This window comes from Phoenix dactylifera, chromosome 7, assembly GCF_009389715.1.
Source record: "Phoenix dactylifera cultivar Barhee BC4 chromosome 7, palm_55x_up_171113_PBpolish2nd_filt_p, whole genome shotgun sequence".
In the NCBI taxonomy this organism is placed as follows: domain Eukaryota; kingdom Viridiplantae; phylum Streptophyta; class Magnoliopsida; order Arecales; family Arecaceae; genus Phoenix; species Phoenix dactylifera.
The window spans coordinates 9,940,766-9,966,062 of record NC_052398.1 but is presented as its reverse complement, the minus strand read 5'-3'; the positions used below and the strand labels follow the sequence as shown (position 1 = coordinate 9,966,062).

The 25,297-nt window shown below is 37.4% G+C and overlaps 1 protein-coding gene across 6 annotated transcripts; it reads right to left on the bottom strand.

Moving 5' to 3' along the window:
* Positions 1–328: 328 nt before the first annotated feature.
* On the bottom strand, positions 329–24,798 carry LOC103707766 (protein SEMI-ROLLED LEAF 2-like). Of its 6 annotated transcripts, none has more exons than XM_039128251.1 (22): positions 24,680–24,798; positions 24,478–24,544; positions 23,847–24,336; positions 22,148–22,222; positions 19,340–19,442; positions 19,222–19,249; positions 15,781–15,895; positions 15,160–15,288; positions 14,554–14,601; positions 12,175–12,377; positions 11,895–12,091; positions 11,528–11,820; positions 11,306–11,455; positions 10,741–11,181; positions 10,470–10,619; positions 9,380–9,455; positions 3,309–3,436; positions 2,891–3,079; positions 2,623–2,763; positions 2,385–2,516; positions 1,407–1,583; positions 329–1,290 (listed from the first exon to the last, which is right to left on the bottom strand). In XM_039128251.1, exons 3-22 carry the CDS (start codon positions 23,979–23,981, stop codon positions 1,144–1,146), a joined length of 3,057 nt encoding a protein of 1,018 aa, XP_038984179.1. In that variant the 5' UTR covers positions 23,982–24,336; positions 24,478–24,544; positions 24,680–24,798; the 3' UTR covers positions 329–1,143. The 6 variants fall into 6 exon arrangements, with proteins under 6 accessions (XP_038984179.1, XP_038984175.1, XP_038984178.1 ...); XM_039128247.1 differs by having other exon boundaries at positions 1,383–1,583; positions 24,680–24,797; XM_039128250.1 differs by lacking the exon at positions 19,222–19,249 and having other exon boundaries at positions 1,383–1,583; positions 19,327–19,442; positions 24,680–24,796.
* Between the last annotated feature and the right edge of the window lie 499 nt (positions 24,799–25,297).

Sequence of the window (25,297 nt, the reverse complement as noted above, 5' to 3'; positions counted from 1 at the left end):
TAAATAAATAAATAAATAAATAAATATATATATATATATATATATATATATATATATATATATATATATATATATATATATATATATATATTTGCGTCATCGCTAAAAACTTTTAGCAAAGGTCTACAAATATGCAGTTGCAGTGGTGAAATAAACCGCCACTGTAAGGCCTTATCAGCAACCTCAAATGCCAACTTTTCTTTGTAGTGCTGCTATACGAGTCACAACTTATCACCCTGATAAGATTGTTTCTGGTTAACAGCATCTCCCACTCGCAAACTTGTATTAATTGTAAACAAGAGCAATCTTGCAGATATCAACTATAAAATTCCATGAATGTTGTTGCTATATTCAAATAGAATAAAATTACTCTTAATGCCTAGTTTCTACTTTAGACTTCTCCAGCTGGGAATTTGCACATGAGAAGTCCGTATTCCCCGGAGGATAGATTATTACGAGTCATACTTGGCATTCAGGTCTCCACTGCAAAAGAAACTTCTCTAAAACTACCTATAGGTGGAAGGGGTCGCGTTATTGATGTGAGATGGATTCAGAAAAAGGAGGGTTCCAGTTATAATCCAGAAATGATTCGTGTATATATTTCACAGAAACGTGAAATCAAAGTAGGTGATAAAGTAGCCGGAAGACATGGGAATAAAGGTATCATTTCAAAAATTTTGCCTAGACAAGATATGCCCTATTTGCAAGATGGGACACCTGTTGATATGATCTTCAACCCATTAGGAGTACCCTCACGAATGAATGTGGGACAGATATTTGAATGCTCGCTCGGATTAGCGGGGGATCTGCTAAAGAAACATTATAGAATAGCACCTTTTGATGAGAGATATGAACAAGAGGCTTCAAGAAAACTAGTGTTTTCTGAATTATATGAAGCCTGTAAGCAAACAAAAAATCCATGGGTATTTGAACCCGAGTATCCAGGAAAAAGCAGAATATTTGATGGAAGAACAGGGGATCCTTTTGAACAACCTGTTCTAATAGGAAAGTCCTATATCCTAGAAGAATAAAAAGAAAGAAAAGGAGTCTGGGAACAGGAAACAAAAGAACAGATCTATGATACATTGTATCATCAAAATGTCTGAATCTAGTTACAACATGTACGATGCTATGGATCTTTTTTCAAGATCCAGCAGCTTTTAGAAATTTGTCATACGGACTTGAAGGTGGTAACCGTAAGGACTCCTTGGACCCACTAGATGCTGAATCACCGCCCCAAATTTGCTCCTTGCCAATTGATTTCGTCTCTCCCTCGGGATAATGCACTAACTGCAAAGAGGAAGTGGAGTGAAATAGAGAGGGATATAACACTTTAGACACAAGATATAACCTAATTTAGATGCATGTATAGACAAGCTTGCCTTGTAACTATCCAAGGAATTGACCTCATTCTCTTCTATCAGGTCCTTTGATCCTTCTTGCTGGTGCTTGAAACTTTGAAGCACTGACATCTTTTGTTGCTTACCCATGACAAGGGCTTCACACTGTCTTTTCATTTGGTCATATGGCACAGGGGTGGAAGTAACTGGTACGATAGTAACTTGTCGTGCTGTTTCGAGAACCTGGAAGAATAGTTCAGTGAAATAAGGCAATGAAACATAAATGGCTACAGATCACAAGAAGAAACCATGCTAACCCCCAATTACCTAGAACTAGAGAAACACAAGTTGTGAAGATTGCATTTATATAACAATAAACAGGCACAGTGTTAAATAGATACTACATTTGAAATGGCTCATGGTGGCAGAATACGTAGAAGAATGTAAACAGTACCCAATATGTTTCATGCCGTGAACCCAACACATGCATGGCAGTGTTTTACTCTAAGGTGATTTGGACACCAATTAGACATTCCATATTTGCAAACAAGGTACGCCATACCAGCCCGAACCAGGCGGTACTGGCATACCATATTGTACCGGTTCGGTACCGATATCCGGTACGGATAGCGTACTGACACTCAGTATGCCAAAAAAAAATTTTATACAGCACCGTACCGATATTGTGCTAGTATGGCACCGGTACGGAATCCGGTACCGAGACGGTGAACCTTGCTTGCAAACTTAAGGCTACAATTCACATAAATGCAAAGGATGTTTCAACAGTAATAAAAGAAAACTGTAAGAAATAAACAATTGCTGAGCTATTTTTAGGTTAATGTTTTGCATGCGATACTTATGTTTCAGATATCTAATCTTCTGTAGCATCTTGTTGAACACAGGTAAGAAGCACTAAAATTTAATCATTTTACAAAAAGTTTAATGAAAAGATGCAATAAAAACCAATTTAAACTGATCATGTAAGGTTTGGTCATTGTTGATTCATTATGTCGCCAGCTTTGGGTTTAAAAAAATGATACATACCGATTCTATCAATTGATTAACACTTAAAACATCATATGCATTTATGGATTCTGATGTTTTCCTATCTGACTGACTTCCGCACGTGTCTAAAAGTAGATTTTCCTCATCCGAAAGTGCAGAAGCATCATTGACCTGAAACAAAAGCCTCCAAAATGCTAGATAAAATTTATTTATGTGGTATAAATTTTGATAGCCAATTAAAATGTCAAAGCGTAGAGTGAAAGATAAAGTGGTAGACCATGTCGAAAGATTGGCATTCCCATTGTTCGAATGGTGAACATGGATGCGGTGTCTCCATGAACAAGGGACCACCAAGTGGAAAGGCATCATCAGGTGAGAATTCCTGTAAGAGCTGCTCTTTTATGTCCATTAACTTTTCCTGAAATTTAATTTCAAAAACAATGTTTTGTAACCAAGATAACAATACAAATTAATTTAGGATATTTAAGATCTTACGAATACTTAAAACATGGTCAAGTCTCAATACATATATGTAGATATGTTACCTCTGGCAAGTTTTCAAACTTCTTTAGTAAATGGGATATCACAGTCTCTTTTAGTTGCTTATCATTATTTTCTATTACTACAAGGAATTTCAATGCAGCAACTTCATCTTCCTCAGACCCATAAACTGCCTTATTGATAGGAGATTCTTGCAATCTGCTATCATCAATCAGATGAAGATGAGGATCGACCTGTAGCATGATCTACATATATAAGAGGAAATAACTTGGAAAGAACCAATACTAGCAAATGAAGAGAAAACAAGGTCTATTAGAAAAAGGAATTTGATGCTGTGATTCTTCTAAAACATGAGTATCAATAGATTCAATACTATGTAGTGCGATACTCATCAGCCTAACAGAAAACTCTTCCATGGCATAAGCATATATTCAAACAGGAACAAGTTAATAAGCCACAAACCATTTTCTCTGTGATGGTCGCCTTCATGGAAGGAACTAAGACTGCAAGATCACAGGCCTTTGCTGAAAATAGAAGCATGGATGATGCCAAGGTACATAGGGACCTTCTGCGAGATGGCTGCAAACGATCTTCATTTATGATGACAAGTCAGAAGAGCAACAATCATAGCAACAAGGCCCTTAAGGCAGGCAACTTTTTTCCACCTCTAAAAAGTGCAGATTATCACAGCATTATTCTTGGTAGAAACCAGTATGCATCACTTTTACACATAAAAGTAGACCCCACTGACTACAAAGTGATTTCAGTTATTATATTTTGAGAAAAATATACACAAAGTGGTTCTTTATTTTGTAGAAAATTAATTAAAAACTCAGAACATGACGTGAATGCATCCATGCAAAAGATGTTATTGGCAATCTTTTGCAATACCAGAAAGGGTTGCTTGAGAACTAATGGACATCTTCGGTGGTTGCTGAACCCACAATTGATCATCTATTCTACTGAAATATTCTCCACTTTCCTAAAGGCTTACATCATTTGTGCAGTTAAAACACCAGATCCTCCACAGCCATGGATACTGTCAATTTCGTTAGAAGTTTTCTCAATAATTGTAGCTGATATGACCCTTTTGATGAAGTACAGATCCTGGACTTCTTTTGCAACTTTCACTTTTAAATTATAATAGAGGGTTCCAGTAAAACAATTGTGCTACAAAAAGATTATGGATTAAATCATGAATCAACATATAAAGCCTATAGAAATTAACTCAACAATCAAGTCATAAGACAATTTTAACTGGACATAATAGCAAGTGGCATCAAATCTTGGCTTGGATTGTCGCACATAGGCAGGAACTTATGTAATGACGGTTGATAGAATATGCCAAATTGGATGAACCCTTTCCAAGTAAGAATCAACAATTCTGTCACATGTACTATTAGTTTCATGACATACAAGCACCTATCAGCAGTAACTTTTGAGTTTCAGGTTAGCAACGAAATTGATTTTCAAGAAATTTAACAAGAGGGGAAAACTGGCATTAAGTTAGATATGAAACAGTAGTGTACACATAAGTAGTATGTGACTACATTAACAATACATACATACATACATACATACATATATATATATTACAAACTTAAAAATGAGCCTAGTTTTCTAGAGAGTTCTGATATGCCTCTCTGCTCAAGTTGTTTGCAAATCCGACAGTACTTTATAAAAATAAAAATAAAAAAACAAAGAGAGAGGGTGGAAACTCAGCCTGGCAACGTCCGCCGTATCGGTACCGGTTGGCGTACTGGTGGCGGCCTGGACCGGTCCCGTATCGGTTCTGGATTCCTCGCTGATCCCGTACCGATCTCGTACCGGTCCCGTACCAGCTTTCCAACGATAAGCTACCAGCACCGGATTCCACGTTGATTCGGTACCGGTCCCAAGCCGGACTGGTCCATACCGGTTTGGCAGACTTTGCAGCCTGGTTTAGAGTTATGATATGACTAAAGTTTTCCTCATCAAGACGTCTATAAAACAAATTTTTGAAATTAAGAGAATACCTCTTTATAATAGAAATTCAAGGTAATCATCTACATCAATTTAGAAAAAAATTTGTACAATATCATTTTCTCTAAATCATAACCATCGAACATAATTTCAATCAAGGTTTTCGATCTCGGTATTAGATCTTGTACTAGTCAAGTTGGTATGATTCACTCCCGTACCAACACATAGTATGCTACTAGAGTTGGAAAAACAATTGTACCATGTGTCAGTACAAGGGCATACCAAGCCCCATGTACCAAGAATGGCCAAACTAGACCGAACTGCCCGATTTGGTCCGAACCAAGCCGACCCGATGGAAAATTGAGTCGGTTCGTCCATTGGAGTCGATTATGGCCTCGAGCCGAACGAAACCGGTTCCGAATCGACCGAAACCGATTTTGAACTAGACTGTACCAGCCGAAACCATTCGGAACCGGCCGATTCCGTTCGAACTCGATGCGAACCTCTCCATCTCCTTTGTACTGGTGATAAAATGAGTCTTCCCAATATCATTTCTAAGCGGTTGAGAGCTATTTGCATCTCTCTTTTTCTCATGGTAAAAATCACACTGATTCAGCACTTTAGAAGAAAGATCCAAGCCTAAATAAGGTGTGCTTCCTCTCTCCTATCTCATTCTCTCATTTTTTGGAGGAAATTTTGAAAAAATAGCTCGAAAATTGCAAAATAAGAAGAGATCATGCCTCGCATATGGAGTAGGATCCATAGACATATCAAGTTCCGAGTCGTATACTGGATCTTATTACTCACAACCACAGGCAGCCTATGACCCATTCGAATAAGGATATGAATATGGTGCGTCTGAGACATCTTCCAATGGCTACTACCCTACGCAGCCAGGAGCATCTTACAGGTTGGATTATGCTGTCGGCTTATTCGGATGGGCTCCTTTACAGCCATTTTATTAACTAGTTTACCAGCCAAAGGACACCTCTCAGAGCTAGAGTTTCAATGAGAGATCCGAGAGTGCTTATAACCCAGAGTGTGTTCCTTAAAGGATAAACATAGAAGATTACAACGCCGCTTAGTTAGAGGGGTGGGCTGATGTGCCTTCTGACTATGCTGATGATCTGAATATCTACGAGAGTATCGCCACTCGGCAAGATTTTAGATATTGATATATATGTTGTACTTTAAATATATGTAATTGATTATATTATTTTATATTTTTCACCTCACTACTTGATTTGAGGATATTTCATGTTGCTTCTTGTAGCATACAATATCTCACAAATTATTTTATATTTTGTATCATTGTAAGACAATAAGATGCATCATTTAGATTAAACTGGGACCATAGAAGCATAAAAGACATCAAAAATATATCAAATTACACTTAAAATTATTAAAAAAGCTCAAAAAGATTGATGGCCAACTCAGGGGCGGCCCAATGCATTTGGGGGCCTAAGGCGAATTCACTAAGAGAGGCCTTTTAAATAATAATAATAATAATAATAATAATAATAATAATAATAATAATAATAATAAATTTTTAATAAGTATAAAATACTTTAAAAATTTATTTAAAAATAATCCGTCTAGCTTTTTTAGATATAAAATTACTAATCAAACTTTTGTACTTAAGATTAAGCTCATCAAGAAAGAGAATTTCATAAAGAAAACCAACTAAAAGATTAAGCTATCATAGATGACATTTGCACCAAACATAGCCAATAATTCAGGTACCATACTATAGATGACATTTACTGACTAGAAATTCATAAGTTTAGTTGCGGGTAGACTAATATGCACAAAGACATAAGAATTAAGCATTCCAACTTGACCCAATGTGAGACCAAACCATAAGGTCCATGACTCATCTCCAACAGACTATTCCCAACTATCACTCCAAACCAGAGATGACAAATTAATCTAGGGATTAAGGCCAATCACAAGTCGAAAATTCAGAAGAAGTGGAGGGTCAGGGCCTTAGGGCTTTAAGAGAATTGGCCCAACCGGGGAAGAACCGAAGAAGGCCTCTAGTCCAGAACCAAAAGGAGAAGGGGGCGGGCCTTAGGGCTTACCAGCTGTCTCCTGTGGCTGTGGTCCAGTCGACTGGGAGGCGGGAGCCGGGAGGTGGCTGCCGTCAAGGTTCAGAACCGGAACTTCGGAACCAGAAGCTAGAAGGATTAGAGCAGAGGAGTCGAGGAGAGGAGGACTTGATCTATTAATCAATCGGCTTCTCTTCAAAGTCCGAAGGCGAAGGAGCGAAGGGTGGAATGGTAGATTCGATCGCCCGTCGCCGCCGCTTGGGATGAGAAGCCGAGAAGGAAGTCGGAGTCTCGGACTCGAAGAGAAGGCTGAGAAGCCGTTAGCCTTTGAGCCGAGAAGGGAAGGGCCGAACTCCGAAGGGGGTTTGCCAGTTTGGGGAGTGGGGACTCGGGGAGAGAACTCAAGAAGAAGCCGAGAAGGGTTCGGCAAAAAAAAAAAAAAAAAAAAGCCCTGGCAGTGGCAGAGAAGAGGGATAGAGGGGGGGAAGACTTGTCCATTGACCGTTGCTTGTCACTGACCATCTCCCTCACCTGTAGCCAAGTTGTCAGTTGTCGTAACCATCTCCCTCACCTGTAGCCTGTAGGCCCTAACCTGTAACGTGTTGGAAAGGGCGGAAGGCACTGCAGCGGCGTAGCCAGGCCTCGTCGTCGCCGCCTACTGCCTACGGATGTGAAAACTGCGGTGCAGCGGTGGGATGAGCACTGGGCAACGACATAGCGGGGCCTTCTTCGAGCCGGGGGCCTTAGGCGACCGCCTCAGTCGCCTAAGGCTCGAGCCGGCCCTGGGCCAACTAAATCAACTTGAAAAACTTCAAAAAAAATGAGCATGCCAGTACGGGATCGGCACGCCTTACCATACCGTGTGTCGGTACTGTACCGTACCGACCCGTCTGCCGACCGATACAGGTCCCAGTACCGGTTCGACGTACCTTGCCAAGTACCATTCCGGGTCAATATGATATATGCCCCATACTAGCAAGTAGAGGTCGGCAACAAAAACCTTGATCTCAAGTTCTCAGCTATATGGGTAAATCTTGGTGAAGTCTTCTTTACCAATCAATTCCATAACAAACTCTATTAAACAGTGACTTCAGGCTTTCGCAAATTAACCATGTAACTTCCATCAATGTTATATTATGGTCTTTTCCTTCTCTTTTGTACCCATCCAACGCATTCTAAGCCCCTGTTTCTGTTTAATTTGCTTATACTATCTCAGTAGATTCCCTAAACTTTTCCTTGATTGGTGCAAGTCCTAGCTTCCCCTGTTTGCATTCTTCACCATTTTTTAATGTTTTAAAATGCATCCACATCAACATCTTCATCTACAACATAAGTTAGCACGCTTGGACCTTATTTATTCAATAACATTAAAACATACAACATCAATGGCCCTATTGTTGCCTACTTGGCTTTAAAATACTCTGCTTAAGTCAGCCATGCTTAATCACTAAAAATTAATATGCAGTTTGACATATCAGCTCACAAGCTGATCTCATCAATGTATCCAGCAGAGTCAGAAGGTGAGAACCATTTGACCAGGCTAGCTCTTCTAACATTATTAAGTTAGGTCCATGGCTAATCAAAGCAGATTATAAGATAGGATTTTCTTGTTTAAATGCACTACTGTTTGGTTTGGAGCATTCATGGAAGATGAATAACTGAACAGTCAGCAAGTTGCAATTAAACTAATACATCACACCTTACTTATCATATCTTAGGCTTCTCCACTCCTTTTCACCCCCTCGCCATAGTAGGTTAGCTCAAACAAGTCCAAATAATATGGTCTGGTAAAGTAAAGTCCAAATTGTAGTTTACGAACAATGAAAGTAGGTTGGTTCAACAAGACCCAACTGTGATCCAGGCATCCAACCCATTGGCATCCTGTTTGATCACCTGGTTGCATTATCTAACTATTTGTTGTTGGCTTTATGAATTCCTATTCACCAATCATCTGGCTGTGCAATAAAATAATGTTCTTTGCACCACTGGTGAAAATATTTGTGAACATATTTTACTCAATGAGTAAATGAACGGATGGCGGGTGTTATGCCTTGTTCCAAATTAGGCGACAGAGCAGAACTTCTCCGATTCAACATATCCGAGCCACATTTTTTGGTGGCTGAAGCAGACTAAATTAGAGGTTTTCCAACGATTGGTATTCAGTTAGAAAAAAACCTCAAAAATGATAAGTTGTTCCTCCATAATAGCAATCTAATTTTGAATACCTATCATTTCATTTCCTTCATAATGCGATAAAAGAATCACTAATCAAAAAAGGAGGGAGAAACTTCTGTATATGGGGAATATAACAGGAACAAGGGCGTCAACATTCAAATGTGAAGGTCCATAGGTTCCAAACTTTTGAAATATGCATTTATACATTTTCCTAAAAACAGTCATACCTCCAAAGTTTTATGCCAAGAATTTCAGGAATAAAAAATGACTTGCCAGCTTTTTATTAATGTCATGCTTCATTGTATCCTTTGGAGGATGATACTCTCATGTCATGGTCAAGCAACTTACTTTCATGGTCAAGGGAGATCCTCCTCAGTGAAAATGCTAACTGAAAACCACGAACTAGAGCCACATGACTAGAGTTCTGTCAGGAACATTTCAAACAGATAAGCAAATACTTTACATAGATTTCCAGAAAATAATCAGAAAGATGTAGAAATTTGCTTATAAAATAATCTTAGAAAAATCAAAATCCAGACTCAGAAGACGTAAGGCACCAATAGGTTTTAAGATGCAACATTTTGGTTATTAAACTACATTTATCCAAGGCATAATGTTCACATTGAACATAATAAACATATTAAGCTACAAAGCAAAAGGACAAACTTGATTCTACATGTTACCGATTATGTTAGAGTACCATTTGTCTAGCATATACGGTGTATGCTTATAGATTCTCTTGACAAATAATCTGATAAATGTGTATTCCACCATCCCCCTTATTGGCATTATGCTAAAATGAAAACCCTTGCTTCTAAAGTTTCTAAGTTTTATGCTGTGAAAACAGGGTGCTTTTACAAGCACAATGTTTCTTTGCTAGATGCCTTGACAACTGTATGACAAATTATATCCTATTATTGGAATAGATGGTATGGTATGGGCATGTCATATATTCATGTCCACATTTTTTCAATATTGGTACTAGTGCCAGTCTGGAATGGCTTCACAAGGGCAAGATCCTAATTCAAAAGATAGGATCCAACAAGATCACAGATATATGTGCTCATTCTGATTTGTACATGTATTACATGTTATGAATCTGAAAACAAGGTAACATTTAGGTCCCATGTGCACATTGAATCCCGATTTTAAAAAAATGCAGTCAGCTCCTCAACAGTATCGAAAGGTAGAAAGTAAAAAAGAAAAAACAAAAGAGGAGAAAGATGATGAGGGTATCAAGAAAGCACAAGGCAAAATTTATCTAGCGAACTGTCTAACAAGGATCTGTATGTACAATACATAAAAAAGGCATAGGCATAACTCAATGCCATCAGATGCTCTGCACACACTTGGAAATAATGGAACAAGGTAAACATTAAAGGTACAACTTTTAGATTATCAGGCATTAACAGTAGGATGTTGCCCACAAGGAACTCACTTTCGATTGAGAAAATAATAAAGCAAGGTTGTAACTGTGTGCCATTGCTTCATAATTTGCAGGCATATTATATTGTGATGTTGCCTGAGCCCATATTGATGAGAGCAGAAGACCCACTTGGTGATTTCTCAATCTCATAAATGTTGGCTCCTAGACAAATAGACAGAAAGAACATGATAATGAAATTGTAAATCACTTTGCAGCTAAGATCTCGGAAAGAACAAGAAGCATATTACACTATCAATGCACGTAGAAATTAAGAAATTCATACTTCTTGTCTAGTTTTAGTAACAGCTCTCCCATTAGACAGAGAAAGGGAGGGAGAGAAGTTGATGCTATGAGGATCATTCTGGGAGGGGTAAACTGTACACTGGCTTATGTCTGCATTCATCTGTTGGTATCTATCCTTCAGTGTACGTTCCACTGCCGCATTCATCTTCCCCATCTTTTCTAGGCGTTCATTCTTAACAGTAGTTTCTTTCCCCAACTTCTTCAATATACCCCTTGAAGAACAAAAACCTGAGAGAGCTACCAAAAGTGTACCTTGTGGATCATATCCCTTCAATGTAACTGGAATACATGAAATTAACCAAGGACAAATAATTGAGGGCCCAAGAATGGCAGAAAAAACACGATGGGAGCCAACTCTTGTTTCATGGTCTGGGTGTGCCATTGCTAAGAGAAGCTGGTGAAATAAAGCTTCTGGAAAAGCCTGAAATATGTGTTAAAGACAGAATTAACCATCTATTACCAAGTTTCTAGCATCAAAATACTCGAACATATGCATGTTCACTCTCTTACAGCGGACGTGGTGGCGAGGACTAATAGAAACTTGCCTTCTTGCGATATGATAAGTTAGGGATAGAAGCTATTATCTGTGCAAGACGATAAACAGAAGAAATTGTAGTTTTTGCAACAATAGCAGTAGAAGAGAGATTGTCCAGCACGACAGCCATCATATCAAGAATAGGTCCAACATCCCCTACCTGTTCATCAAAGATCTATCAAGTGAATTTAACAAAGTGAGATATAACTTGTATGTTTACGAAGTAAATAACCTTGTTTGTCAGTTGCACAAGACACTCTTCTAAGGCAAAATGAAGAATAGAGTTCCAGTCATCGACATCAACACCCAAGTTTGATGCTTCGATTGAACATTGCATGCATTTGCGCAAATGTCTCATCAAGTCGCTGATTGCAGTAATTATAGCTACTGAAGCCTGCGACTTTGCATGCCGTGCAAGATGTGTCACCACATTGACAATACTAATCTGCATAAGAGGCTGCTTGGCGACATTCTTGTGATCTAAGTGCTTGATTATGATAGATAATAGCAAATGGCTGTTTTGTCCTGAAGACCAAAAAAATAAGTTTAAATTCCATGGTATATGCAGGGAACAAGAAAGCCACAGAGAAGTGCTTCACCTGACTTCTCCAATAGAGCCCACATTTCAGTTAAAACAGAACAAGCAACTCCTTTCTCAGGAGACCAATAATTTTCACTGTCGAAGTTACGAAATAGGGGTTCTAAAACACGCCTCACAGTAGTTGCCTCCTTAGCAAGATTGGCCATATTGTGCAAGCAAACTCTAGACCAGTATATAAGGCTTTTGGAAATATCCCTGTTAACCAATGAAGCTGTTTAAAATGATAAAAGTAGTGTGAAAATCCGATAAAGAAAATCATCTAAAAGATGAATCCTCACACTGTGGTACCCGGTTCAACTTTTACACTGTTATGTACTAACAGAACCTTCTTCCAGGAATCCTGGAAGGAAGAAACGTCATCTTCAATTCTGATACCTTCTTCCATGCAGTGATTCGGAGGTTGAATGTATTGCAAATCTTGCTTATGATTTTCTGAGCCCATTTGATGAGCCTTATAATTTTCCAAGGTTACTGAGACAATCTGTTTCAACCAACACAAAAGAAGAAACAGAGATTAACAAACTATGGAGCAAAACCAACTGCCTAATGCTTATTGCAGCATAAATAGAAACAAGAAAAAGAATCTGAAATTGAATTAATTGAGATAAGGTCTTAATTTCAAGGAATATTTAAGAGAAGGTTCAAGTTTAAAAAGATGCCAGTGAGTGCTCAAAAGCAGCTCCTCTTATCGAAGCATCGGAAACTTAAGGAGAATCAATCATGGCCAAGAATGGCTTCACTGTTTTAGCAATGTAAGGGCAGGAAAAATCACAAGTCCTCCATGCATGCAAGCACAAGAACACAGTCATTATTAGATATCAAACTAGAGAGAGAAAACCAGATTCATGCTTGCTGCATAACAAGACCAGGGCTGTGGAGGAGCTGAAGCTCTGTAGCAAACTGAGAAGAAGCATAGCCACATGACAAGCGCACATGGCTGAAAGAAGAAGATTAGAAGAGAGAAAGAGAAGGCAATGCATGCCAAAGGGGAGGAGATGGGGTCACAAGCCAGAGAAGAAAGAGGTAGTCACGGTGGTAGAGAGTGGACTATAAGGGCTGCTTATAACAGGGTTTTGATACTCAGTATTGATAGAATCCAATTCGAATTTTAGTAGAAACAGAATTGAACCTCTATTATTGATTCTAAGAACTAAAAGTTAGCCCATGAAAGACATGATCAAACAACCCCCCAAATCCCTCATGACCCATTTAGAATCTGTGTTGAAAAGTCAAGACAAACTAATATCAAACTAAAAAACTACCATGCAAACCCAACTCAAACAGGTAGCTCGACTAATCAGGTCATAAAGTCAACCAATCTTTGTTATCTTTGACATACAAATTCTGATAGGTTGTTTGGTCAGCCAGTTTTCATCACAAAATGTCTAAGAATCTGCATGAATTCTACTAGGTCTGTAGGAGTCCCATGCCATGCCAAGGTATGAGCCACGCTGTTGAAAAAAGAAAAGATAAAAGAGAAGATAAAAATCATTTTAAAACAGCAAACTTTATAAAATGACTTGATACATGCCATGATAACCCATATCCAGGAGCCTACATAGGCCCAGAAAGGTACATTGCAACCAGCACAAGCCAGCATATGTTGGCCCATTGAGACCATGAGTGCACCAAATAGGTCCTTGTCTAAAAAAAAAAGTTTGATGAGCAGGTCTATTTATCCTTGAATCCCATGGTGTTTCTTTATCAAGTCTTGTCTCTTGGTGGTGATACTTTCAGATCCCAAGATAAGTTACACAGTAGAGTTCGAGAATTGCTTAATCCATCAAATATCATCAATTTTTAATGGTAAATAGTACATGACAAGATTTTTACAGAATCATGATCAGCAAGATGTTTCCATTGTTGTGCTTCCTAAATTATATTAATTTCTTTCCAATTATGACTTGTAAAACTCCTGTTTTTATCTATTTGGTTATCTGACTTATACTGGTTCTATATTACTTCATTAGGTGCTCATAGATGGGTGGTTTTTTATCCCTCTTTTGAGAGGTTTAACATGTTTTGGCTTCTTTTTTCCAGCAATTATTTAGACAATCTAAAATATTTAGGACAAAAGTTATTAAGCAAATCATCCACCTTCCTCTTTCTGATCCATTAATTTGCAGACTTGGAAATTAAGATATCTTTTGGTTTTCGTGACATTGATATATCCAATTGGCATCACATTTCATTTTAGAAAAATGGCCCATATTAACAAATTTAGTGGAAGACCCCCTCTGCAATAGGCATGTTAGTTGAATAATGCTTTAATGAAAGGAAGCCCCTTAAGGTTTCCACTTTTCTGTGTCCTATTATCATTTTTGGTTTGCAGGTGATTAAGAACTCAATGTCGCCTTCTTTCACATTTTTCTGTGCATCTTTTTTTTTATGACAAATGATGGAAAACCACCACTCTTTTCATCTATGCATAAATTTTTAACTGTCCTTATCATTATAATTAGAGCGTCTACTCCGCAAATTTCATAAGGTGGTGGGGGGGGGGGAGGGTTCCATCTACTGTAGTTAGGAGTTGATAACACATAAGTACCTTCTCGTCAGCACTGCATCTAAAAACCTACTTTTTAACAGAAGAAATGAGGAAAATCTAGTTTTGATGTGAAACATGTAAAAGATATATAAGGAATAAATTAACTTACATCATCAAAGTCTGTTGAGATATGGGAGTACTCGCCCATGAATTGCACCTGGATATAAAATACAAAGAAGATAAGAAAATCATCAAGGAAATGGCATCTGAGATATTCGTACACGACAAAAACTACTTAGGAATATCTGAATTATAGTTCTTCAAATGGACGGAGAAGAAGAAACTCGTAAGTCCCTAATCTTGACTAAGTTTAAGAAAGACCAGTTATTGAATAATGCCACAATGAAAGCTCGCATAATTACATGTTTGCTCATTCTGCTTCAAATGCCATGTGTTAATATAACTTCCAAGCAAGTTATGGTATACAAATGAGATATCACTACAAAGAATGATGAATATGCGTGAAATATAGGCATCTTTTCCAAAAATACTGAACAGTACAGAAAAGTAAATTCCGGATAGTAATTTTTCTGGGCCAATTTTATATTGCAGTAAGAGTGTTAAATTAAACTATCTTCCATTGATACTGATATGATCATGTACCAAAGGAGTACTGGTGACAAAATATGAGAATTAGAAGTTGCTATTTAGACTATGTCAACATTACAGAACAAATATTTTGAGGCAAGAACTCTAATCTATCAAATTACAGTACCACAGAAGCAAGAGCTTGCAACACTGCAGAGCGCACTCGGAGTCCCCCAACATCTCTCCCTACATTTTGACCAAGATGACAAAGTTTGGGTATGAGTCCTTCTACGTTGGCCATGTAAGTGCCATCCACCTGTTACAAGAACATGCCAAAGTTATTAGGCAACTTACATCAAGCAAATGCGATATAGATGGTCAGAAACAAATTTAAAATTTATTATAAAGTTTCACTGAAAGCATTCTAAGTGAGAGGAGATTGTATATTATGAGGTTTCATGGAAAGCATACCCTTGGCATTCTCTGCTGAGAGTTCTTTTAGTAAATGAAACCAAATCAACAAGATTTATCCATTATATGTGAGGACCTAAATTATCTTAACCCAAAAAGGAAACTAAGGCTCTCCTAAATTTAATGCCTGTCCATTAATGTGTATATGGATTATGGAATAACAATAACAACCTTCCAGTCAACCCATTGACAGCCCTTCTGGCTATACATAACTGTGTTCATGTATGTAGGCATTTATTTATACATCTATGTACCACAATATCTCTTTAACTTAATGATAGTAATCATTATGATATTAAAACTAATGGAGACTCATATAGATGACCATACAACTTACCTGACTGTTAAGAAAGTCAACAAGCATAAGACAACCCAGAATACACATGTCATCTTCTTGTGTTTGATCAAGAAGTGTTCGTACAATGCCCAATAAGCTAGGAGCAAACAATGACCTGAATACACAAATAGATGTAAGATGTATAGAAATTACAAAATAAACAAAGAACCATTGAAGCACTATAATAATAATGATTTCAAGAGTAGCAAATACATGCTGCCTCCAAATTCAGTTATGCACTTGAACAAACTGAGACCTTACCAGTACTGTTACTGAATATGGATCATCCAAATTTCTAACACATTGAGAAAAACAGTTGCATCTTCAGGTTACTTTAGAGTTCTAATTATGTACATCATAGAGAAAAATTTATTCTGCTTAAAGATAAAAAAGAACTTTGTAATAGGTTAACAATCTTCAGCATGAAGTTCCACTTTAATGTGCAAGCTTTTATACATATCACAAAGTATAAGTGTGGCTTCTCATCATCGCAGTCTAACAATGCTTGTTCATATAGTTAAAGAACTTACTAATAAATTCAAGGGAGCTCTATCTCCCTACAACAAAATTGACATAAGCTGCAGCACACCAAGCACTCTAAAAGGAAACATAAGCACGGTCTATCTAATATCTAATAAATACCAATCATCTAGATTATACATGTATCATGAATGAGTTGGATAAGCAGATGATAATAAATAAAATATTTCTTAAGTATATCTAGAAAAGCTTGATATGTGTAATCCAAATATGTAGCTATGGACAGATTCAAATATTTCAAGGGTATCAAGTACTAAGTGACCAATTCAAGAATGATGCTGATGCAGCCATGTCTTCGTTCAAAATAGCAGGTCAAACTTAGTGGGATGAATAAAAGGATATAATTGCTTATTAAAATAAAGAAAATCTAACTTGTGAACTATCATGAATAATTTCAGATTGTCCATAAAAAGTACTTTACTACAAGGATCGCCGAACCGGTACCGGTTGGCCACGAGACCAGTTCGGTACCAGTCCGGTCCATTTCGGACCGGTACCGAACCGGTCAAAAAGACGCACGCCATGCTGTGACCAAAAAGACCAGCACGCACGGCACACTGTGGCCAGGCTGTGGCATTAAATGCCACAGATCAAACCGGACTCGGTGCCGATTCGTAATGAGTCCTAGCCGAATCGAACGAAGCCGGTCGGGTTCCGTCCGGTTTGGCCTTGTACCGGCCAGTATCTGGCCCTTGGGACCGGAACCATTTTTTGCAGCCGAACCAACCCGGTTAGAAACCAGGCCAGTTCGGTACGGGCTGAATCAGCCGATACGGGCTGAACCGGCCGATACGGGCTGGTTCAGCATTCCTTGCTTTACTATATTATGCCGTACCACCATATTTATAAAAAAAGAAAGAATATTAAAAAAAATAAAAGATATGCCATACATGAACAAAGATATGGTAGAAAATCCTCACCTGCTTTGGACTAAGCAATTTTTAAAATTTATTAGATCAAGAGTCTTTAGAACCTAAAAGCATATGTTTGGCTCTTATACTCGCATCACCGGCAGGTCCGTTACCCGCCAACCATGAAACCCCCCCTTCCCCCCCCCAAAACACATAAAAAAAAAAGAAAGAAAAAGGAATCCAAATATGGATTGTCATTAGCTCCAAATCCATTGTAAGTATAACCGAAAACCAAAACCCATCTAAGCAAATCAAGAGAATCAAAACTTTATAATAACCCTTAACCCAAATCAAGTAAGCTAAATATTCTGCAAATAAACTACACCTATTAATGAACCTTCAGACAACATCCAATGCATCAAAATGGATAAAGCAGACATAGTTAGTTTACCAGGCATCATGCTAAATATTGCCCTAAATTCCATCATTTGTTCCCACTCCCACCAGGTTATAGTAAACCAGGAAAAAAAAAGGCCGAAAGTAGACCACCACCTGATAAGTTCAGTCAACAGCAAAATGCGCAGATGCAACAGTCACCATCATCATCGTTATCATAGAACTCCACCAAAAAAAAAAAAAAAAATAACTCTAAAGTTCCAAGCCCAGATCCTTGATCACAAGGAATCCACTAAGTTGTGTAATATGGACTGTCAATGAAGGTTTACCATGAAAGTTAAACCACAGCCACTCTTTGGAAGAGACACTATAAGCGCTGGTTATACCTAAACCACCTTAGCAGGATAGCCTAACAGTTGCTGTCCTGGGACCCTAACTTTGAGGTGGACCAAAAATTTGAGTTTGCGATTATATCGAAGTTACTGAAACCATGATTTTTCATCATAAATTATAATTGTTTACACCATGGTACCCTGCCCGATGCACAATCTTGAAATATCTAACTCCTTATGTGACCCAACCACATAATACAAACTACCCAATGCACAACCTTGAAATATCTAACTCCTTACTGTAATCCAACCACCTAATGCAAACTACTCGTCACATATCCTCTGATAGAATGAAGATTTAAAGCGTAAGTAGGAAATTTTTTCATAAATGTATCTCTTACAGCCTTATCAGTAAGAGATGACCCTTCAGAATTACCATTCTATATAAACTATGCATACATGAAGAGATGATCCTTCAGAACTACCATTCTATATAAACTATGCATACATATAAACCCGTCTTGTCATGCCTAATACTTTCCCAAGATTGGTTACTAGTTGACTCAGTGTGCTGTTCACCATATCATATCCTTTGACAGCAACTTGTTTGTGATACAGCTAAAGTTGAGGTCTTCAATGGTTATGGTCTGCAGGCAGGGATGGTCTACAATCTACATCACATAGTAAAAACAGTTTTTCAGCTAAGGTAACTAGCAGTAGTGATCACAAAATTCACTGGCACTACATCTGTTAAATAGGAATCAAAATATCTGCATTTTGATAAGGCACACTTAGTCAACTGTTGCTATACATAAAAATCTATGCATACTAATGCCACTATATGGGTTATCCATTAAACATTGTGCCAGTGTACTCAATCCTCAAAACTGGAGTCCAACAATCAAGACTATCTGCACCAAAATCACCTTATCGCCTACATGGATCTGGCACTTATAAGTGGAAAGATAAAATATATTAGAATGGATAAACACAAGAAATAAGGTAAATACGAATGGAGGAAATGAATATATGCATAACAGATGATAAAGCCAGTCTCTGTATATCAGTATTAAAAGTCTGAAATCATCCTGAATTTGTTAGTTACTGCAAGACAAAGTCCAAACTTTTTAAACACATTAGTAAGCTGATTGTTTGGTCCTATTAAAAATCTATGTGGAAATAAAAGCATGCGTCCAAATGCCTCTAAAAGCAGAACCAGAAAATAGTATTTATTGGAGTACATTATTTAAAACTATTGACGGCAGAATTAAGCAAGTTCTGACAATATGAACTCAAAAAATAACTAATAGATGAAAACATACACAATCAATAATCCTGCCGGCAAAGGTACTGCAAATAAAAATGCATTGTTAATCAAAATATGCGTTAAAGCACCTTTCTGTATATAAAACATGCCTTAAACTTACATCTGCTCCTTACATGAAGCTAAAAGTCTCCTATATATGCACGGCACAGCTTTTGCAAGACAGAAGTGTTCATTCCGCAATTCTTTATAAAATCTTTGCTCTAAGCACTTTGTAATCTGCAGGGAAAGTAACATAAATGACTAAAAATTAATATTTTTGAGGCTTTTATTCTTCCTTAAAATTAAACATATAGCACAAATTTTGTGAAGCTTAATGTCATCTAAATCAACACAATATACATGGTAGACTAAATTTCACATGCCTTGCACAATTTTACAAGTAATGCCCCAAAGCAATCAGCAGAATACTAATTATGCTCTAGTGGGACCTCGAATTTTGAAAAGCGTAAAACTTAAATGCCAGTATTGTTCAACCAAAATAGAGGAAACTTATTATGATAGCTGAGTCTAACAAGGGGAGGAATACTGTGCCAAACATAGCTGGGCTAAGGTCCTACTTTAACAACTTGGTCCCACATTATTAGGCAAAATGTGGGCGAAAAAATCAACTTCAAGTTAAAAACCCTATTTCTCTTATCCTAGAAGCAAAAGGCTGGAGGGTTAAAGTTAGGCTGATAATAATAAGCTCAAACTATGAAACCACTAACAAAAGTGATTTGATGAATGAGCATTCATGAGATAAAACCAACATCAAGTAGTCAGGACATGGTTTGATGATTACATTTACAATTATCATAATATAACTTTTATTATTGTCAAGGTGGTACATAACATGGATTTGATAATTGCTTCTGAAAAATTGCTTCGGATGATTAATGAATATCCTGACTAGATCCAACTAAAACTTACATACTAAGGCCCATTATCTTCAGGCAATTATTGATGATGGGACTAGGAGTTCTAGTTCTACAAGTTAGCCCATGATGTGCACTATCTGCAGATGATTTTTTTTCTCCTGATTAATGGAACATGGGCTGGCATGAATGCTATTGTGAAGGAGAGCTACAGTGGATAAGTGTTCAGTAATACTAATCGAACTGAAGCAAAAGTAGATGGAATGAGATTTCTATGGATTTGCAAAGCAAATTGCTGTGGCAATTGATGCACTATAAGTATCCTGGCCCCAAAATCCGCCGTACCGGTACCAGTCGGTGTACCGGTGGCGGTCCGGACCGGTACGTACCAGTCCCATACCGGCTCCATACCGGTCTGTACCAGCCCATACCGGTTCTCCAACGATAAACTACCGGTATCGGATTCCACGATGATCCGGTACCGGTCCCAGGCCGGACCGGAACGGTAGACCATGTTGGGCCCTGTTTGCTTAGTGAATAAATCAATAAACCGTGAGTGCCAAATAAGGGGCTTATTCAGCCAAATGCCAAAAATATATTCTTATTTAGCCCACATTGTTTTATTTGTTCAATGGGATATAATCACTTTAAGCCAAATAAAACTATTCTGGGGTGGGGGTCAATTGGAGGAAAAGTTTTATTCCTCTTGATTTCTAAACCATCAGTCCCTCATTCCTGTCTATCCAACCAAACAGCATTTGCAACAATTCAGTTTATCCCAGGTTCCCATCCAAATGCAATTTCAGAGTTCTTCCTGGAAAATCAGGAAAAGTAGAATACAACAAGAATGCAGAGGGGAGAAAAATATTCAGTTATTTCTTATTCACAAGCCATAGAGGGCCTTAGAGGTATTGACAAGTAAGTTTGAAACTATAATCACAAGGATGGATTGACTTATATAGAGTTATACCACAGATAACTTATGGCTGGGAGACAAAGTGCATTATGTATTTATTGGCTTAGCGTTGGCTGTGAATGAGACCAAAGGGTAATATCTATTCAACATTAATAGTCTTGGCAGTGTTGTGTAAGTTGCATAATAAAGGTGATGGATAAACATAGGATGATCATAGCAAAGAAGAAAATAGTAGGCCATACTAAGTAATGCCAGCCTTAAATGTGTGTACAATTGATGGAGCTCCATAGTTAATATTGATTCAAGAGAAAAATTGGCAGGGTATACCAGTATAGAGTTGTCAGAGAAACTAGAAAAACCGATGAAAAGGGAGGAAATCTTTAAGGAAAGGTCATCAATAATGGACGTGAATTAAGCAATAAGAGAGAAATTAAAAGAGAAAAGAATTACAAAGAAGATCAGATAGGCTTGAACCAAAATGAAGGATCTGTATAAAGGACCTTGCAATTTATATTATTTTGGGGACAAATTGATTAAATATAGGTGTGCTTAATTGATGTGATCATGGTGGATAATTATGTGGTTAAATTTCTCTATATTGGATGCTCAATCATGTTATTTAAATGATTGAAAAGGAAAATTCTTAATAATACAGTTAAAGTTGCTGAATTTGTTTGGCCATGATTTTCAGCCTACTAAGAAGCAAGCGTATTAACTTATTAATCAATTTTACTAGTAAAAACTACTGATTTGTTAAACAGAAAATTATTATGCCGCAATATTTTGCTTAATAATACCAACAAACTTTTAAGTGATAGTCACTTATTTGCCAGAGAATTATGAGTATCTAACACTCCACATTGTTTGAACACAACATTCAAAAAGATCTGCTAAGATTTTTTTAGGGAACTCCATCTTACACCATGCACATCTGGTGTGCAGAAAGTCATTATAGTAGACAAAAATAAAGTGTCCAGGTAACATTTCCTGGCATAGCTCCTGATAAGACAGCAGATTGAAAGTTGAACTCAAAGCACATTAGTAATTAAAAAGTTATGTCAATATTTCAATGATTATCCAGGACTTAAATTTGACACATCAATTCAAAACAAGAGAGCACAAAAGTATAATGCAATAGGCATAGGAAATACCTTTGGTATCCGCATTGGATTTTTTGAAGTATATTCACAAAGCTTGCTAATCATCCTATCATTTGGTTCTCCATCCTACAAATTTATAGAGGAAACTTAATCAGCAAGTATGAGTGAAGTAAATGTGATAGTTATCTCACTCCCAACACACATGCAAACAATAATAGGATTAATTTTTTGAAGGAGACTACTTCTTGAGCTTCAAAGGAAAGAAATTTTACATGGAAAAACCAAATTTTGACCTTGGCGAGTATTTAACATATTATTATTGGAAAAAGAATAACTACTTGTTATTCCTAAAAAAACTAGTAATAGGTTATAAAGAATATGGAGTTAAAAGTTGAATGTTTGAACAAGATAAAAATATAGATACAGATTTGCTAGATTTACAAATTCTCACTGTATTGGAAGCAGTTAACTTTTATTAGACAAAGAATGACAGGAGTATTTTGACAGTTCTAGTATTCAGAAATTAACCCAATTGGATAACAAATGGGTGAAACTCATGAATATACACACGAGAACAGAGATTTATGTAATTTTTAGTGGCAAACACAGAGAGAACCGAGACCAACATTGCTTACTTGTTTTAAAAGATGTCAAGCAAAATCAACCATGAACAAATTGCAAGAAACAGGCCATTCTCATAAAACTGTATTAAACACTTGAACATTTAAAGTGACATTTCGATGGGATTTGAGTGGTAACTCTCGTTAGACATTTTTCAAGGAGGAGAAGATAGGGTTTTTCCTTTATAGTTACAGCATACAAGCCCAAGAAAAGGAGGCTTTGTAACATAGTAGAAGTTACGACACTTTGATTCGGGTCTTTACTATCAGAAATTCAGAATCTTTCGGATGAGACAAATATGGGTTGTGAGAGATTAATGCAGCGTCATTAATTGACTCAAGGATAGCAAGTACAAGAAGACAGCATAAAATGTATCTTTCTAGGAAATCTTTGATGACAACATTTATTCATGAATTAATTAGATTCTGAAAGATGCGTCATGGACCAAAGCTTATTGCATGGGGCTTGCATGTCATCAGGTTTATAATGCTAATTAATAAATCTGCTCATAAGGGGGAGTCCTCATGGCATTGCTGTATAAGTGATTGTCAAGAAACACAGGTGCTCATTTGGATATGCTTTTGCCATCATAGATGGGACAGCAAACACGAGGATTCTAGGCTAGCATGCTAAACAGAGGCTGCAATTAAGGACTGATTCAAGATGTCGCACCAAGATTCTTTGCAGATTTGAATCAACTAATGTCATTCTTATGGCATGTCTAAATATGCACCGCTTTATATCTCAATTGTGTTATGCTTCAAAATGAGCATAAAATTAAGAATAGAACTGAAAAAAAATCCAAGACATACATGCATGACGCAAGACAAGACTATAACAAAAGAATCACCTACATAAACACTGCGGCTCATCTTGGTCTTCAGTATGCTACAAGTTTTCACCGTGAAGCTCTAAAAGGACTTCTTAAGTAAGAATAAGACTACTAGAATCGAAAAAGCAAAAAAAAAGAACAATGCACAAGTATCACCAACTTACTTAAGCAAATCCAATATGTACAGGGAAAAAAAAAAAAAGCAAAGCCAACTGAGCTTCCAATCAATTAAATCAGTTATATTGATCGATAATTATTAAAAAATACTAAATAAGTCAGAAAAGTTAAGAACTTCACCAGAAACTGAGGGAGGATATTGGCTAGGAGCTTCTTGTAGCGTTTAACCGGTAGTCGGGACCGTGCCCGAAGCGAAGGGCAAAAGCAACAGAGACTTGCACAGGCAGGCAACACCCGCCTCGACATAACCCCCATTTTCTTTCTTCCTTTCCCTTTCCACCCACCCTTTTATTTCCCCTTCCTCAATGTTATCGAATCAAACTTTTGAATCAAAAAATACTGAAGAAATCCCAAAATTCTTATAGCAATTTTATCAGACAAGAGTTCCTCAAAGTCGGATTCAAGGAATTTCCCAGATTTTCAAAAAACCCAATCAATGCCCATCACTTTTTTCTTCTATATAAAATTGAAACAAAAAACAAAAAAAAATCTAACAAAACTGAGGAAGAAATTCTCAACATATAACAAAATCCAAGAACTCAGATATCAAAATAAACTCTTCTTTTGACGATCGGGATCGGCCTGCAATTGAAATTTACAGAATCACAGCCTGCAATCAGATGAGCAAAGTTTGTTAAAAAAAATAAAAGTCGAGTGCTTTTTCCTTTCCCGACCGCGATTTGATTATGGCTGAGAAGGGGAGGGGGGGAAAAGGAATTGAAATCAAAAAGCAGCGATCGATGGGACTCGCCTGGGATACTTGACTGCCTCCAGAAGGAGATCTCCCTCAACGTTTATATTCTATTGTCATTCATTATCTGGATATGTACGTACACATGTATATAATATAAGTAGAGAAGAATAATAAATGCAACGGTTATAAGTTAGTTTATTAAAAATATAGGATTATTATTGAGCAAATAAAGTGGGGATTAAATTCCCAATTTTCTTACCTGGGGCGACCGACACAATGTCTCAGGCTCCCGGCCACCCTCCAGCCGAAGGAGATGGTCCATGGGACAAGGAGGCGCGACTTGATATCCTGATTTTTTTTGGTTGTTGTTGTGTGGTGAGAGAGGGTGGAGAGCGCCGGCGGGTGGTGAGTAATTTTCTGGTTAGGTCAGTTTTTTTTTTTTTTTCCTAAGACGGATAGATCATACATTCATACGTGATGAATACAGATACACCTAATAAAATTAAAAAATAAAATACTTCGGAGTGCCAAGAGCAATTCTTCATCGCCAACCCATGGGGTACTACTGGAGTGACTGGCCCATTAGCTTCACGAAAAACATGCTTAGCTTGGAAGATCCTCCATCCCTCACTGTTGCTCAGATATTTCGGAGCAAAAGGTGGATGTAACCATTACTCCTTGGACCGCCCGGATCCAACTGATGACCGTAGCCTAGTTTCCCTCTAAGATGATGGAACTGGACTGTAAAACATACCGGACGTGATAAAGACCCGCTCAAGAGGCTCTCAGCTCCGCATCCGGAACCGATATATCGAAAAGTTAACTAACAAAATTTCTAATAGATCCTCAATTATCAATTAACTAATTGCTAAATTAC